The sequence below is a fragment of the Pristiophorus japonicus genome, chromosome 24 (assembly GCF_044704955.1).
Source record: "Pristiophorus japonicus isolate sPriJap1 chromosome 24, sPriJap1.hap1, whole genome shotgun sequence".
Taxonomy (NCBI): Eukaryota; Metazoa; Chordata; class Chondrichthyes; family Pristiophoridae; genus Pristiophorus; species Pristiophorus japonicus.
Genome location: NC_092000.1, coordinates 31,811,182 through 31,825,027, shown reverse-complemented (window position 1 = coordinate 31,825,027; position 13,846 = coordinate 31,811,182). Strand labels below are relative to the sequence as shown.

At 53.3% G+C, this 13,846-nt stretch overlaps 1 protein-coding gene across 1 annotated transcript in view; it reads left to right on the top strand.

The window, feature by feature from the left end:
- The window catches only part of pnpla6 (patatin-like phospholipase domain containing 6), a 259,651-nt gene that overhangs the window by 166,999 nt on the left and 78,806 nt on the right, over positions 1-13,846 (top strand). The window contains exons 24-25 of the mRNA XM_070867081.1: positions 6,832-7,014; positions 9,409-9,527. Coding sequence (XP_070723182.1) covers positions 6,832-7,014; positions 9,409-9,527 — 302 coding nt within the window. The remainder of the gene's footprint in view (positions 1-6,831; positions 7,015-9,408; positions 9,528-13,846) is intronic.

Here is a 13,846-nt window from a genome sequence, read left to right as displayed (position 1 = left end):
GGAGTCCATTATTAAAGAAGCAGTAGCAGGACATTTGGAAAAGCAAAATTTGGTCAGGCAGAGTCAGCATGGATTTATGAAGGGGAAGTCATGTTTGACAAATTTGCTGAAGTTCTTTGAGGATGTAATGAACAAGATGGATAAAGGGGAACCAGTGGATGTGGTGTATTTGGATTTCCAGTAGGCATTTGACAAGGTGCCACATAAAAGGTTACTGCACAAGATAAAAGTTCACGGGGTTGGGGGTAATATATTAGCATGGATCGAGGATTGGCTAACGAACAGAAAACAGGGAGTCGGGATAAATGGTTCATTCTCTGGTTGGCAATCAGTAACTAGTGGGGTGCCGCAGGGATCGGTGCTGGGACCCCAACTATTTACAATCTAAATTAACGACTTGGAAGAAGGGACCGACTGTAACGTAGCCAAATTTGCTGATGGTACAAAGATGGGAGGATAAACAATGTGTGAGGAGGACACAGAAAATCTGCAAAAGTACATAGACAGGCTAGTGAGTGGGCAAAAATTTGGCAGATGGAGTATAATGTTGGAAAGTGTGAGGTCATGCACTTTGGCAGAAAAAAAATTAAAGAGCAAGTTATTATTTAAATGGAGAAAGATTGAAAAGTGCTACAGTACAGCGGGACCTGGGGGTACTTGTGCATGAAACACAAAAGGTTAGTATGCAGGTACAGCAAGTGATCAGGAAGACCAGTGGAATCTTGGCCTTTATTGCAAAGGGGATGGAGTATAAAAGCAGGGAAGGCTTGCTTCAGCTATATAGGTATTGGTGAGGCCACACCTGGAATACTGCATGCAGTTTTGGTTTCCATATTTACGAAAGGATATACTTGATTTGGAGGCAGTTCAGAGAAGGTTCACTCGGTTGATTCCGGGGATGAGGGGGTTGACTTATGAGGAAAGGTTGAGTAGATTGGGCCTCTACTCATTGGAATTCAGAAGAATGAGAGGTGATCTTATCGAAATGTATAAGATTATGAGGGGGCTTGACAAGGTGGATGCAGAGAGGATGTTTCCACTGATGGGGGAGACTGGAACTAGAGGGCATGATCTGAGAATAAGGGGCCGCCCATTTAAAATTGAGATGAGGAGAAACTTCCTTTCTCAGAGGGTGTAAATCTGTGGAATTCGCTGCCTCAGATAGCTGTGGAAACATTAAACCGGGACATTGAATAAATTTAAAACAGAAATAGACAGATTGTTAAACGAGAAGGGGATAGGGGGTTATGGGGAACGAGGAAGTGGAGCCGAGTTCATGATCAGATCAGCCATGATATTAAATGGCGGAGCAGGCTTGAGGGGCCGTATGGCCTACTCCTGTTCCTATTTCTTATGTTCTTATGAAAGCTATGCTTGAAATGTATAAAACACTAGTTAGGCCACAGCTAGGATACTGCATACAGTCTGGAACTCACTGCCTGAAAGAGCGGTAGAGGCAGAAACACTCACTGCATTTAAAAAGTACTTGGATATGCACTTGAAGTGCCTTAACCTACAGAGCTAAGGACCAAGAGCTGGAAAGAGGGAGTGAAGGGCTATGGGGAGCGGGCAGGAAAGTGGGGTTGAGACCAAGATCAGATCAGCCAACATCTTATTGAATGGCGGAGCAGTGTCGAGGGGCCAAATGGCCTACTCCTGCTCCTATTTCTTATGTTCGTATTAGGATGGATAGTTCTTTTGTGGCTGGCACAGACCTGATGGAAAGAAAGACTTGCATTTATATAGCGCCTTTCACAACCACTGGACGTCTCTCAGTGCTTTACAGCCAATGAAGTACTTTTGAAGAGCAGTCACTGTTGTAATGTAGGAAACGCGGCAGCCAATTTGCGCACAGCAAGCTCCTGCAAACAGCAATGTGATAATGACCAGATAATCTGTTTTTGTTATGTTGATTGAGGGATAAAATATTGGCCAGGACACCAGGGAGAAACCCCCTGCTCTTCTTTGAAATAGTGCCGTGGGATCTTTTATGTCCACCTGAGAAGGCAGACGGGGCCCCGGTTTAATGTTTCATCCAAAAGATGGCACCTCCGACAGTGCAACGCTCCCTCAGCACTGCACTGGGAGTGTCAGCCTAGATTTATGTGCTCAGGTCTCTGGAGTGGGACTTGAACCCACAACCTTCTGACTCAGAGGCGAGTGTGCTGCCCACTGAGCCACAGCTGACACTGAGCCGAATGGCCTCCTATATGCCATAAATTTCTATGATTGGATGAAAACCAGAGGCAGTCACCCCAATCACGTTCACTTACCCCCTCAGTTAGGGGGAAGGATTGGCAAAAGCCTGGGACCGGGCATCCTGCTGAACTACAGATAGTGCGTGGTGTGGAAACCTTCCAAAAAAGTACCGTTTGCCCCCTCAAGAAAATAATTGGACCAGTTTTATTGAGCAGCAAGCATTAGTCCTGTAATTTGAGCATTATTTTTAAATGCCACTTCTCTCCTTAAACTCATTAAGCTCCTTTGGTCTTTGTATTTACAAAAGGATATACTTGCTTTGGAGGCAGTTCACTAGAGAAGGTTCACTAGGTTGATTCCTGAGATGAGGGGGTTGACTTATGAGGAAAGGCTGAGTAAGTTGGGCCTCTACTCATTGGAATTCAGAAGAATGAGAGGTGATCTTATCGAGACGTATCAGATTATGAGGGGGCTTGACAGGGTGGATGCAGAGAGAATGTTTCCACTCGTAGGGGAAACTAAAACTAGGGGACAGAGTTTCAGAATAAGGGGCTGCACATTTAAAACTGAAATGAGGTGGAATTTCTTCTCTCGAAGGGTTATAAATCTATGGAATTCTCTGCCTCAGAGCTGTGGAGGCTGGGTCATTGAATATATTTAAGGCGGAGATAGACAGATTTTTGAGCAATAAGGGAGTAAAGGCTTATGGGAAACGGGCAGGGAAGTGGATATGAGTCCATGATCAGATCAGCCATGATCTTATTAAATGGCAGAGCAGGCTCGAGGGGCTGGGTGGCCCACTCCTGCTCCTATTTCTTATGTTCTTACAATATAAAGCCTGGTGTATCTCAACACAGCACCTTTAGTAATGAGACGGTGATCTGGCCTTTCCCATCAATAGTGGAAGTTAATGCGCTAAATCTTGCTGGCATCTTGCATGATGTACCGTAAGTTAGACCTTTCGCTGCGCCCTTCAGCTCAAATACAATTTCTGGCATAACTTGCTGACAGTGTGAGCTGATATTAGGGGCAATGGGGCATCTGGGCCTTTGGTGAACAGCATGGCCAACTCCTTAAACAATGAGAAAGAAACTGAGGAATTACAGAAGGAGGGTGAATCAGAGTCAGATCAGGTACAGAAAGAGAAATTGAGAATGAAAGATTGGATTAAGAGAGAATGAAGAGACAACAAGGAAATTCAATATTGATTTTTTTTTTAATCTCTAAGAGCATGCAGGAAAGAGAAAACGACTTGGATTTATATAGCGCCTTTCACGACCACCGGACGTCACACAGCGCTTTACAGCCAATGAAGTACTTTTGGAGTGTTGTCATTGTTGTAATGTGGGAAATGTGGCAGCCAATTTGCGCACAGTAAGCTCCCACAAACCGCAATATGACAATGACCCAGATAACCTGTTTTTGTTATTTTGATTGAGGGATCGATATTGGCCAGCACACCAGGTATAACTCCCCTTCTCTTCTTCGAAGTAGTGCCATGGGATCTTTTACCTCCACCTGAGAGCTCGGTTTTACGTCTCATCCGACGGCACGTCTGACAGTGCAGCACTCCCTCAGCACTACACTGAAGTGTCGGCCTAGATTTCTGTGCTCAAGTCCCTGGAGTGGGACTTGAACCCGCAATCTTCTGACTCTGAGACGAGAGTGCTACCCACTGAGACACAGCTGACACTGATCGGAAAGAGATTGAACACTTTAAATTGTTCTATTTCTGGGCCAGACAGATTGACTGGCATTGGATTAACAATGATCGCGTTGTTACAAGGGTACATACGCTCTTAATTACCAGACTTGACTTTCTGCCGTGAGTTTAATGGGCAGTTAATGTGCAAGTCCTTAAAAATATCGGGAGGTTGAGGGCGAGCAGCCCTCTGAGTTAGGCAAGCGGTGTAAATCAACCAGTACGTTCCATAGATTTGCAACTCTGAGCATATCAATTCATCCTCTGTACTCGCTGACCGATTTGGGTACTTTTCTCCCCTCGCTTTACCATGCCACAGGCTTTCTAGTATCCAAGTTCCTGTTCAGGAAAGAAAGAACTTGCAATTTCCTCGGGCCTTTCCCATTCTCGGGTCGCCCCAAAGGGCTTCACAGCCAGTGAATTAACGTTTGAAGTGCAGTCACTGCTGTTTAGCAGTCAAATGCAGCAGCCAGTGTGCGCACAGCAAGATCCCACAAACAACTGAGGTAAAATGACCTGTTGATCTGTTTTTAGCGGTGTTGGTTGATGGATGAATGTTGACCGGGTCACCCAATATATTGGGAGAATTCCCCTGCTCTTGAAATAGTGCCGTGTGATCTTTAACACCCATGCCCACCTGAGAGGACAGACAGTGCAGCACTCCCTCAGTACTGCTATCCATGGTGCCATGCTGACTTTTGCACGGAGCAGTTTTTTTTGTTGGAAGTTTGTATTTTGGCTGAACTCTCGTACCATTTTGCTAATCGCACAGAGCACTATTAAAGCAGCCTGTACTGTGCAGGAATGGAAATAAAAGGCAACAGAAAACTATTATCGTGCTGTGGTGTGCAGGCAGCCAGTGCTTTCACTCTGCAGCATCCTGTCCCACTGCCACATGCCTGTTGCTCTGAAATGGATCTATGCAAGACTTCGTAACAAAGTCTTATAACCAGGAGTTCCCCTGCATTACAAACACTGTATTCACACACACAAGGAGAGAAGACTTCAGATCCGTCCTGATGTGGTAATTATTTCTAAGCCACATTCCTCCTTTTGCAGTTAAATAATCCTTTTTAGTGCAGGAATAGTGCACTCACTTAGAAATGGTTTGTGTGAAATGTTGTATCTGTTTCTATTTGAGTACTGTATGATGTATTGAAAAGAAAGAAAGACTTGCATTTATATAGCACCTTTCACGACCATCGGACGTCTCAAAGCCCTTTAAACCAATGAAGTACTTTTGGAGTGTAGTCACTGTTGTATTGTGGGAAACGCGGCAGACAATTTGCTCACAGCAAGCTCCCACAAACAGCAATGTGATAATGACCAGATAATCTGTTTTGTTATGTTGATAGAGGGATAAATATTGGCCAGGACACCGGGATAACTCCCCTGCTCTTCTTCGAAATAGTGCCATGGGATCTTTTACATCCACCTGAGAGAGCAGCCGGGGCCTCAGGTTAATGTCTCATCCGAAAGACTGCACCTCCGACAGTGCAGCACTCCCTCAGCACTGCACTGGGAGTGTCAGCCTAGATTTATGTACTCAAGTCCCTGGAGTGTGACTTGAACCCACTTGAAACCTTACAGCGTTTGAATGGAATTCATACATTGCTACCTTGGAATCCTGTTGTGTGCTGGTTCATAGAGCTCTAGCGCAATATTCTCTTCACATACAGGAGGGTTATTAGAATGGGGTGAGGGACTTATTTGGAGAGACTGGAAAAGCTGGGAATATTCTCCTTAGTGCCGAGAAGGTTAAGGGAAGATCTAATAGAGGTGTTCAAAATCATGAAGGAGTTTTGATAAGTGTACACAGCGAGAAACTGTTTAGACTGTTTAACAAGAGGGTCGGTAAGCAGAGGTCACAGATTGAGGATAATAGGCAAAAAATCCAGAGGGGAAATCAAGGTTTTTTTTTTACACAGTGAGTTGGGATCTGGAATTCACTGCCTGAAAGGGCGGTAAGCAGATTCAGTCATAACTTTCAAAGGCAATTGGATAAATTCTTGAAGGGGAAACATTTTGCAGGGCTATGAAGAACGGGACTAATTGGATAGCTCTTTCAAAGAGCTGGCACTGACATGATGGCAGATTTTATGAAATGTCCTTTTGAAATGTATCAATCTAGAGCTGACTGCTGCATCCAGTTCACCAGTAAAAGAGGCCAAGAGCACAAGGGAGCTCCTTGGATCTGGGCGTGGAAACCTTCTATCCATTCTGATCTCCTTCCGATATATCCATGAATGCACACTCACCTGTAACACTAGCTCCACACTGTGTCGATGTAAGAGCTCTTCACAGCCTCTGTGCTTAACCTCCAGGGTTCACACCCAGACACTGAACAGTCGACATTTTAAAACCACTTGTACAATATAAGAGCAGGTTTGGACAACAGCAAAAATGTGCATTTTTATAGTGCCTTTAACATAGGGAAACATCCCAAGGTGCTTCACTGAAACAAGGGATTATGGGGAGCGGGCAGGGAAGTGGAGCTGAGTCCATGATCGGATCAGCCATGATCTTATTGAATGGCGGAGCAGGCTCGAGGGGCCGTATGGCCTACTCCTGCTCCTATTTCTTATGTTCTTATAATCAGACAAGAAATGATTAGAGATATTAAGAGCTGGGTCAAAGGGGCAGATTTGAACACCTGGAATCCCATTTTGCCCTTGGATCCAGCTGTGCTACATAGCGGACAAATACTTGATATGCACTGAGGCACAATATAATGTGCATTGGAAAAATATAAAACGTGCTCTCTTCATTCCTACACAGGTAACATTTCTGGATTTTTATGTACTCTTGCTATTCAACAGTGAGCTGGACTCTAGCCGTGTCTCTCTCGAATTCAGCAAGTCTCTACAGGGCTAGTAGATTGTTCTCACCTGTCTTGGTACTTCATGTTTCTGTGTTCTCCGTGTCTGCAGCTGGAACAGATGTTGGAGAACACAGCAGTGCGCGCACTGAAGCAGCTCATCCTTCTACACAAGGAAGATGGCCCTGGTCCTTCCCGCACCGTCGAATGGCTCAATATGAGGAGTTGGTGTTCCGGGCACTTTCACATCAGGTGTCCTCGCAGAATCTTCTCACAGAGGAGTCTCCAAAAACTGGTAACATTTATTTCCCAGGCTTAACTTCTCACGTTGCTGGATCACAATCAAGTCGAGCAGATAGCAAAAAAGCAGCACACAGTGCTTAGGGCCTTTGGCCAAGAAATTCCGGCCTCCCGGGTCCATACGGAGTGTGTACGGACCCGGGAAGGCATCGCAAAAGCTGGATTTCAGTGCACAATACGCATGCGCTGAAAACCGGCTTTTCCGATCTGTCAAGCTGGAGCTCGACAGATCCTCCGCATCTCGGCAGTCAGGACATTTGCAAGGGCAATATTGCGGGATTTACGCATATCTTGCCCAGCAAATGTCCTGAAAACTCTGGCGCCTGATAAAAGCAAGCGCGTAGCCTACATTTGCAGGCGTAAGAGTTTTAAAACACACACAAAACATAAAAAATACTATTTTATAAACACTTTATTTTGAAACCCTGCCCACTGTTAAATTTATTTTATAGCATAATTTAAAAAAAACTTTTTTTTTTTAAATCGGGGAAAAAAATGTTTTTAATGATACATAACTTTAACTTAAATCAATGTTACATATGTAGTGTATTTTTTCTATTTTTATTAATGTTTTGTGTGTTTGCTGGGGGGTTTCTCATTCATAATAATGGGAACTCCAACTTATGAATTATTACCCATTATTATGAATGAGAACATACTTTACCTGATTGGCTGCCCAGAGCCATGTGACTGCAGCTCCAGCCCTGCGTACGTCCTGACGTGCACGCGCTGCGATGCGCTGCGATGCGCAGTCAGGGGAGGCCTCAGGACCGGGAACTCACCTGGGCGCAGCAGCTTCAGGTAGGTGCGCATCTTTTTTGTAGAATCCAGTCGAATGCCCGCGGGAAGGAGAAACCGGGATTTCTGGGCCAATAAACATTGGCAAATTCCCCCAAGTAGTTTCAAGGAAAGGTCCAGTCACGAAAGGGGAACACTCGACACCAGGGTGCTGACCAGAACTGAATCAGACCCCGAGCTGAAGTTCCCAGGAGAAGAGCTACCTGTCACATTGCTGTCTCGCTCATCATGTGCAGGAGGACATTGCAAAGTACCTCTCTCTCAGGCCGGGTGCTGAGGGTGGGGGCAAAGAGCAGGTTTTGGAAATGGAGAGGATGGTGACAAAGCTGGAGGGTCCGGGAGAGACCAGAATGTGGGTGGTGACAGTGATTGGGGTGTGGGGCGGAGGGGAGGGGAAATGTGGGTGGGGACAGGGTGATGGGGGTGCAGGGCGAGAGGGGAGGGGACAGAGCAGTGTGAGGACAGGGTGATGGGTGTGCAGGGCGGGAGGGGAGGGGACAGGGTGATGGGGCGCGGGGCGGGAGGGGACAGGGGAGTGTGGGAACAGGGTGATGGGGGTGCAGGGCGGAGGGGAGGGGACAGGGGAGTGTGGGGACAGGGTGATGAGGGGACAGGGGAGTGTGGGAACAGGGTGATGAGGGGACAGGGTGATGAGGGGACAGGGTGATGAGGGGACAGGGTGATGAGGGGACAGGGGGATGAGGGGACAGGGGGATGAGGGGACAGGGGGATGAGGGGACAGGGTGATGAGGGGACAGGGGGATGAGGGGACAGGGGGATGAGGGGACAGGGGGATGAGGGGACGGGGATGAAGGGACAGGGGGATGAGGGGACAGGGGGATGAGGGGACAGGGTGATGAGGGGACAGGGGGATGAGGGGACAGGGTGATGAGGGGACAGGGTGATGAGGGGACAGGGTGATGAGGGGACAGGGTGATGAGGGGACAGGGGGATGAGGGGACAGGGTAATGAGGGGACAGGGGGATGAGGGGACAGGGGGATGAGGGGACAGGGGGATGAGGGGACAGGGGGATGAGGGGACAGGGGGATGAGGGGACAGGGGGATGAGGGGACAGGGGGATGAGGGGACAGGGGGATGAGGGGACGGGGATGAGGGGACAGGGGGATGAGGGGACAGGGGGATGAGGGGACAGGGGGATGAGGGGATGAGGGAACAGGGGGATGAGGGGACAGGGTGATGGGGGTGCAGGAGGGGAGGGGACAGGGGAGTGTGGGGACAGGGTGATGAGGGGACAGGGGAGTGTGGGGACAGGGTGATGGGGGTGCAGGGCGGGAGGGGCGGGGAGGGGACAGGGTGATGGGGTGCGGGGCGGGGAGCGGAGGGGGTGGGAGACAGGGGACGGGTGAGTGTAGGTGGGGACAGGGTGATGGGAGTGCGAGACTGGGCAGGGGAATGGGAATAACTAATTTGTTGAGGGAGGTTTGCTCAGAGAGTGTGGATTAGGGATTTGGCCGTGGAGGAAGTGATGGAGTGGAGCAAGCAATGTCAGGGAGGTGGAAGAAAGTTCTCTTGAAACCTGGGAGTTAAGAGGGGATAGTACATAGTAATTTTTAATGTTTTTTTTTCCAGAGGGAGATGTATGAAAAAGTATTTCAGAAAATTCCAGATCGACACAGTGACTTCTCTCGCCTGGCCCGCATCCTGACGGGGAACACCATTGCACTGGTCTTAGGGGGGGGAGGAGCCAGGTAACTGCAGCAACATTCGAGTTTGAGGCGTTAACGGTGAAAGCAGCGATTGCAGATGCATTTATACTTGCCGGTACCACCCTTGGCGAGGGGCCCTGGGATGGGGGGGTGGTGGTGGGGGCCCTGGGTTGTTGGGGATGGGGCCCTGTTGGGGGCGAGGCCCTGGGTTGGGGGCGGGGCCCTGGGTGGTGGTGGGGGGGCGGGGGTGCGGGGCCCTGCCCTGGGGGGTGGGAGCGGGGCCCTGCCCTGGGAGGGTGGGAGCGGGGCCCTGCCCTGGGAGGGTGGGAGCGGGGCCCTGCCCTGGGAGGGTGGGAGCGGGGCCTTGACCTGGGGGGTGGGAGCGGGGCCTTGACCTGGGGGGTGGGAGCGGGGCCCTGCCTTGGGAGGGTGGGAGCGGGGCCTTGACCTGGGGGGGTGGGAGCGGGGCCCTGCCCTGGGGGGTGGGAGCGGGGCCCTGACCTGGGAGGGTGGGAGCGGGGCCCTGCCCTGGGAGGGTGGGAGCGGGGCCCTGCCCTGGGAGGGTGGGAGCGGGGCCCTGCCCTGGGAGGGTGGGAGCGGGGCCCTGCCCCGGGAGGGTGAGTGTGGGGCCTTGACCTGGGAGGGTGGGAGCGGGGCCCTGCCCTGGGGGGTGGGCGCGGGGCCCTGCCCTGGGAGGGTGGGCGCGGGGCCCTGCCCTGGGGGGTGGGCGCGGGGCCCTGCCCTGGGGGGTGGGCGCGGGGCCCTGCCCTGGGAGGGTGGGCGCGGGGCCCTGCCCTGGGGGGTGGGCGCGGGGCCCTGCCCTGGGGGGTGGGCGCGGGGCCCTGCCCTGGGGGGTGGGCGCGGGGCCCTGCCCTGGGGGGTGGGCGCGGGGCCCTGCCCTGGGAGGGTGGGAGCGGGGCCCTGACCTGGGAGGGTGGGAGCGGGGCCCTGACCTGGGGGGTGGGAGCGGGGCCCTGACCTGGGAGGGTGGGAGCGGGGCTCTGACCTGGGAGGGTGGGCGCGGGGCGTTACTCATGCACACGGCCTGTGTTCTGACTCTGGAAGAGCTTTTCAGCTCCAGGAAATTGGGATCATGTAATAAAACCGTTGAAAGTACCAATGGGAAAAGCACAGCGTTATAAAGCTGCATTACCTAGTCCTTTGTCTTTATCTTAGATTTGTAATTTTACTCAAGATCAAGCACTAATGCCTTAGTGTACACACAGGGGCTGTTTCTTGTTCACTCCCCCCCCCCCCCGCCATCCCACCCTGTGTACAGAGCATTACCCCGCCCCTGGCCTGACCTGGTCACCCCCGAGTAGTGTCTGTAGGTGAATGTCCTTGGTCTAGTGTTCCTCAGACACAGGCCTGCCCCGGACAGGGGGGTGATCAGACTGACCTGCTCTCCGTGCGATGATGACGATATCGGTGTAGGTATGGTGCTGTTGGGCTTATGAAGCTCAAGTCCTGGAGAAGGGCTTAAATCCACTGCTTTCTGACCTCGGGCCAGTGCTGCCCTGACCACGCTGACTTTAAAGATATATATGAAGTGTGAGTTAGCATTTATTGCATATTTAAGAAAGAAAAAAAGACGGATTTATATAGCGCCTTTCACTGGACGTCTCAAAGCGCTTTACAGCCAATGAAGTACTTTTGGAGTGTAGTCACTGTGGTAATGTGGGAAACGTGGCAGCCAGTCTGCGCACAGCAAGCTCCCACACACAGCAATGTGATAATGACCAAATAATCTGTATTTTGTGTTAGTTGATCGAGTGATAAATATTGGCCCCAGGACACCGAGGATAAACTCCCCTGCTCTTCGAAATAGTGCCATGGGACCTTTTACATCCAGCTGAGAGGGCAGACGGGGCCTCAGTTTAATGTCACATCCGAAAGAAGGCACCTCTGACAGTGTCAGCCTAGATTTATGTGCTCAGGTCTCTGGAATGGGACTTAAACCCACAACCTTCTGACTCAGACGAATGTGCTGCCCACTGAGCCACAGCTGACAGAAGTAACTGTTTCCAGTCCACTTTTGCTAAATCATTTCTCAGCCTTGTAAAATTGGCCTTCCTCCAATTTAGAAGCTTCAAGGCAAGGAACTTGTGTTTTCTCTGGATTGAAAATCCAATGAGATTAAACCATTAGCAGTTCAGAGTCACTGACTGTTCCATCCGGTACCTCAATGAGTAAATAAGTTGCTTTACTCGTGACTCAGCGGGCGGATCGGGAGGAGTGGGCGGAGGGCGGGTGTGAAGACCCAGTGGGTGCTGCTCTCTGACTATATTCGGACATTGCTGACATTGGCCTCAGTGCTCCAGCCGCAGGGAAAACGCACAGGGTCTCTGTTCCTGAAGTTAGCGAGTGATCGCTGCAGGACAGTGCAGGCATTAGTGAGGACAGGACCAAGCCCGGCTGTGTGATGCCCCACACAGTCCAACATCCTGCCCCACATGAAGCACACATGGTGAGGTACGTGCACCACCAGGGGAGGAAGCTGGGCCAGGAGGAAATAAACTCTGCTGGGAAGTAATAACATTTTAAGGAATTATTGTATGTTGGAGGCCTGAGTGGTGATATAACAGTGCTTCCTCCCTCCCTCTCTCTCCCTCCCTCTCTCTCTCTCACTCTCTCACTCTCTCTCTCTCTCTCTCTCTCGCTCCTTTCTCTTTCCTCCTTCCTCTCTCCTCCTCTCTCCTCCTTCCCTCCCGACCCCCCGCCCTCCTCCTCCGCCCCCCCTCTCTCTCGCTCTCTCCCTCCCTCCGCCCCCCTCTCTCTCGCTCTCCTCCCCGCCCCCCTCTCTCTCTCGCTCTCCTCCCCGCCCCCTCTCTCGCTCTCCTCCCCCGCGCACTCTCTCTCTCACTCTCCTCCCCCGCCCCCCTCTCTCTCTCGCTCTCCTCCCCCCTCTCTCTCGCTCTCCTCCCCGCGCACTCTCTCTCTCACTCTCCTCCCCCGCCCCCCTCTCTCTCTCGCTCTCCTCCCCCCTCTCTCTCGCTCTCCTCCCCGCCCCCCTCTCTCGCTCTCCTCCCCCCTCTCTCTCGCTCTCCTCCCCCGCCCCCCTCTCTCGCTCTCCTCCCCCGCCCCCCCTCTCTCTCTCCTCGCTCTCCTCCCCCGCCCCCCCTCTCTCTCTCGCTCTCCTCCCCCGCCCCTCTCTCTCGCTCTCCTCCCGCCCCTCTCTCGCTCTCCTCCCGCCCCTCTCTCTCGCTCTCCTCCCCCGCCCTCTCTCTCGCTCTCCTCCCCCGCCCCCTCTCTCGCTCTCCTCCCCCGCCCCCCTCTCTCGCTCTCCTCCCCCGCCCCCTCTCTCGCTCTCCTCCCCCGCCCCCCTCTCTCGCTCTCCTCCCCCGCCCCCCTCTCTCGCTCTCCTCCCCCGCCCCCCTCTCTCGCTCTCCTCCCCCGCCCCCCTCTCTCCGCTCTCCTCCCCCGCCCCCCCTCTCTCGCTCTCCTCCCCCGCCCCCCTCTCTCGCTCTCCTCCCCGCCCCCCCTCTCTCGCTCTCCTCCCCGCCCCCCTCTCTCTCTCCTCCCCCGCCCCCCCTCTCTCTCGCTCTCCTCCCCCGCCCCTCTCTCTCGCTCTCCTCCCCCCTCTCTCTCGCTCTCCTCCCCCGCCCCCTCTCTCTCGCTCTCCTCCCCCGCCCCCTCTCTCGCTCTCCTCCCCCGCCCCCTCTCTCGCTCTCCTCCCCCCTCTCTCTCGCTCTCCTCCCCCTTCTCGCTCTCCTCCCCCGCCCCCTCTCTCGCTCTCCTCCCCGCCCCTCTCTCGCTCTCCTCCCCCGCCCCCCTCTCTCGCTCTCCTCCCCCGCCCCCTCTCTCGCTCTCCTCCCCCGCCCCCCTCTCTCGCTCTCCTCCCCCGCCCCCCTCTCTCGCTCTCCTCCCCCGCCCCCCCTCTCTCGCTCTCCTCCCCCGCCCCCCTCTCTCGCTCTCCCTCCCCCCGCCCCCCTCTCTCCGCTCTCCTCCCCCGCCCCCTCTCTCTCGCTCTCCTCCCCGCCCCCCTCTCTCGCTCTCCTCCCCCGCCCCCTCTCTCGCTCTCCTCCCCCGCCCCTCTCTCTCGCTCTCCTCCCCCCGCCCCCCTCTCTCGCTCTCCTCCCCCGCCCCCCTCTCTCTCTCTCCTCCCCCCGCCCCTCTCTCTCGCTCTCCTCCCCCCTCTCTCTCGCTCTCCTCCCCCGCCCCCCTCTCTCGCTCTCCTCCCCCGCCCCCTCTCTCGCTCTCCTCCCCCGCCCCCCTCTCTCGCTCTCCTCCCCCCTCTCTCTCGCTCTCCTCCCCCGCCCCCCTCTCTCGCTCTCCTCCCCCGCCCCTCTCTCTCGCTCTCCTCCCCCCCTCTCTCTCGCTCTCCTCCCACCGCCCCCCCTCTCTCGCTCTCCTCCTCCCGC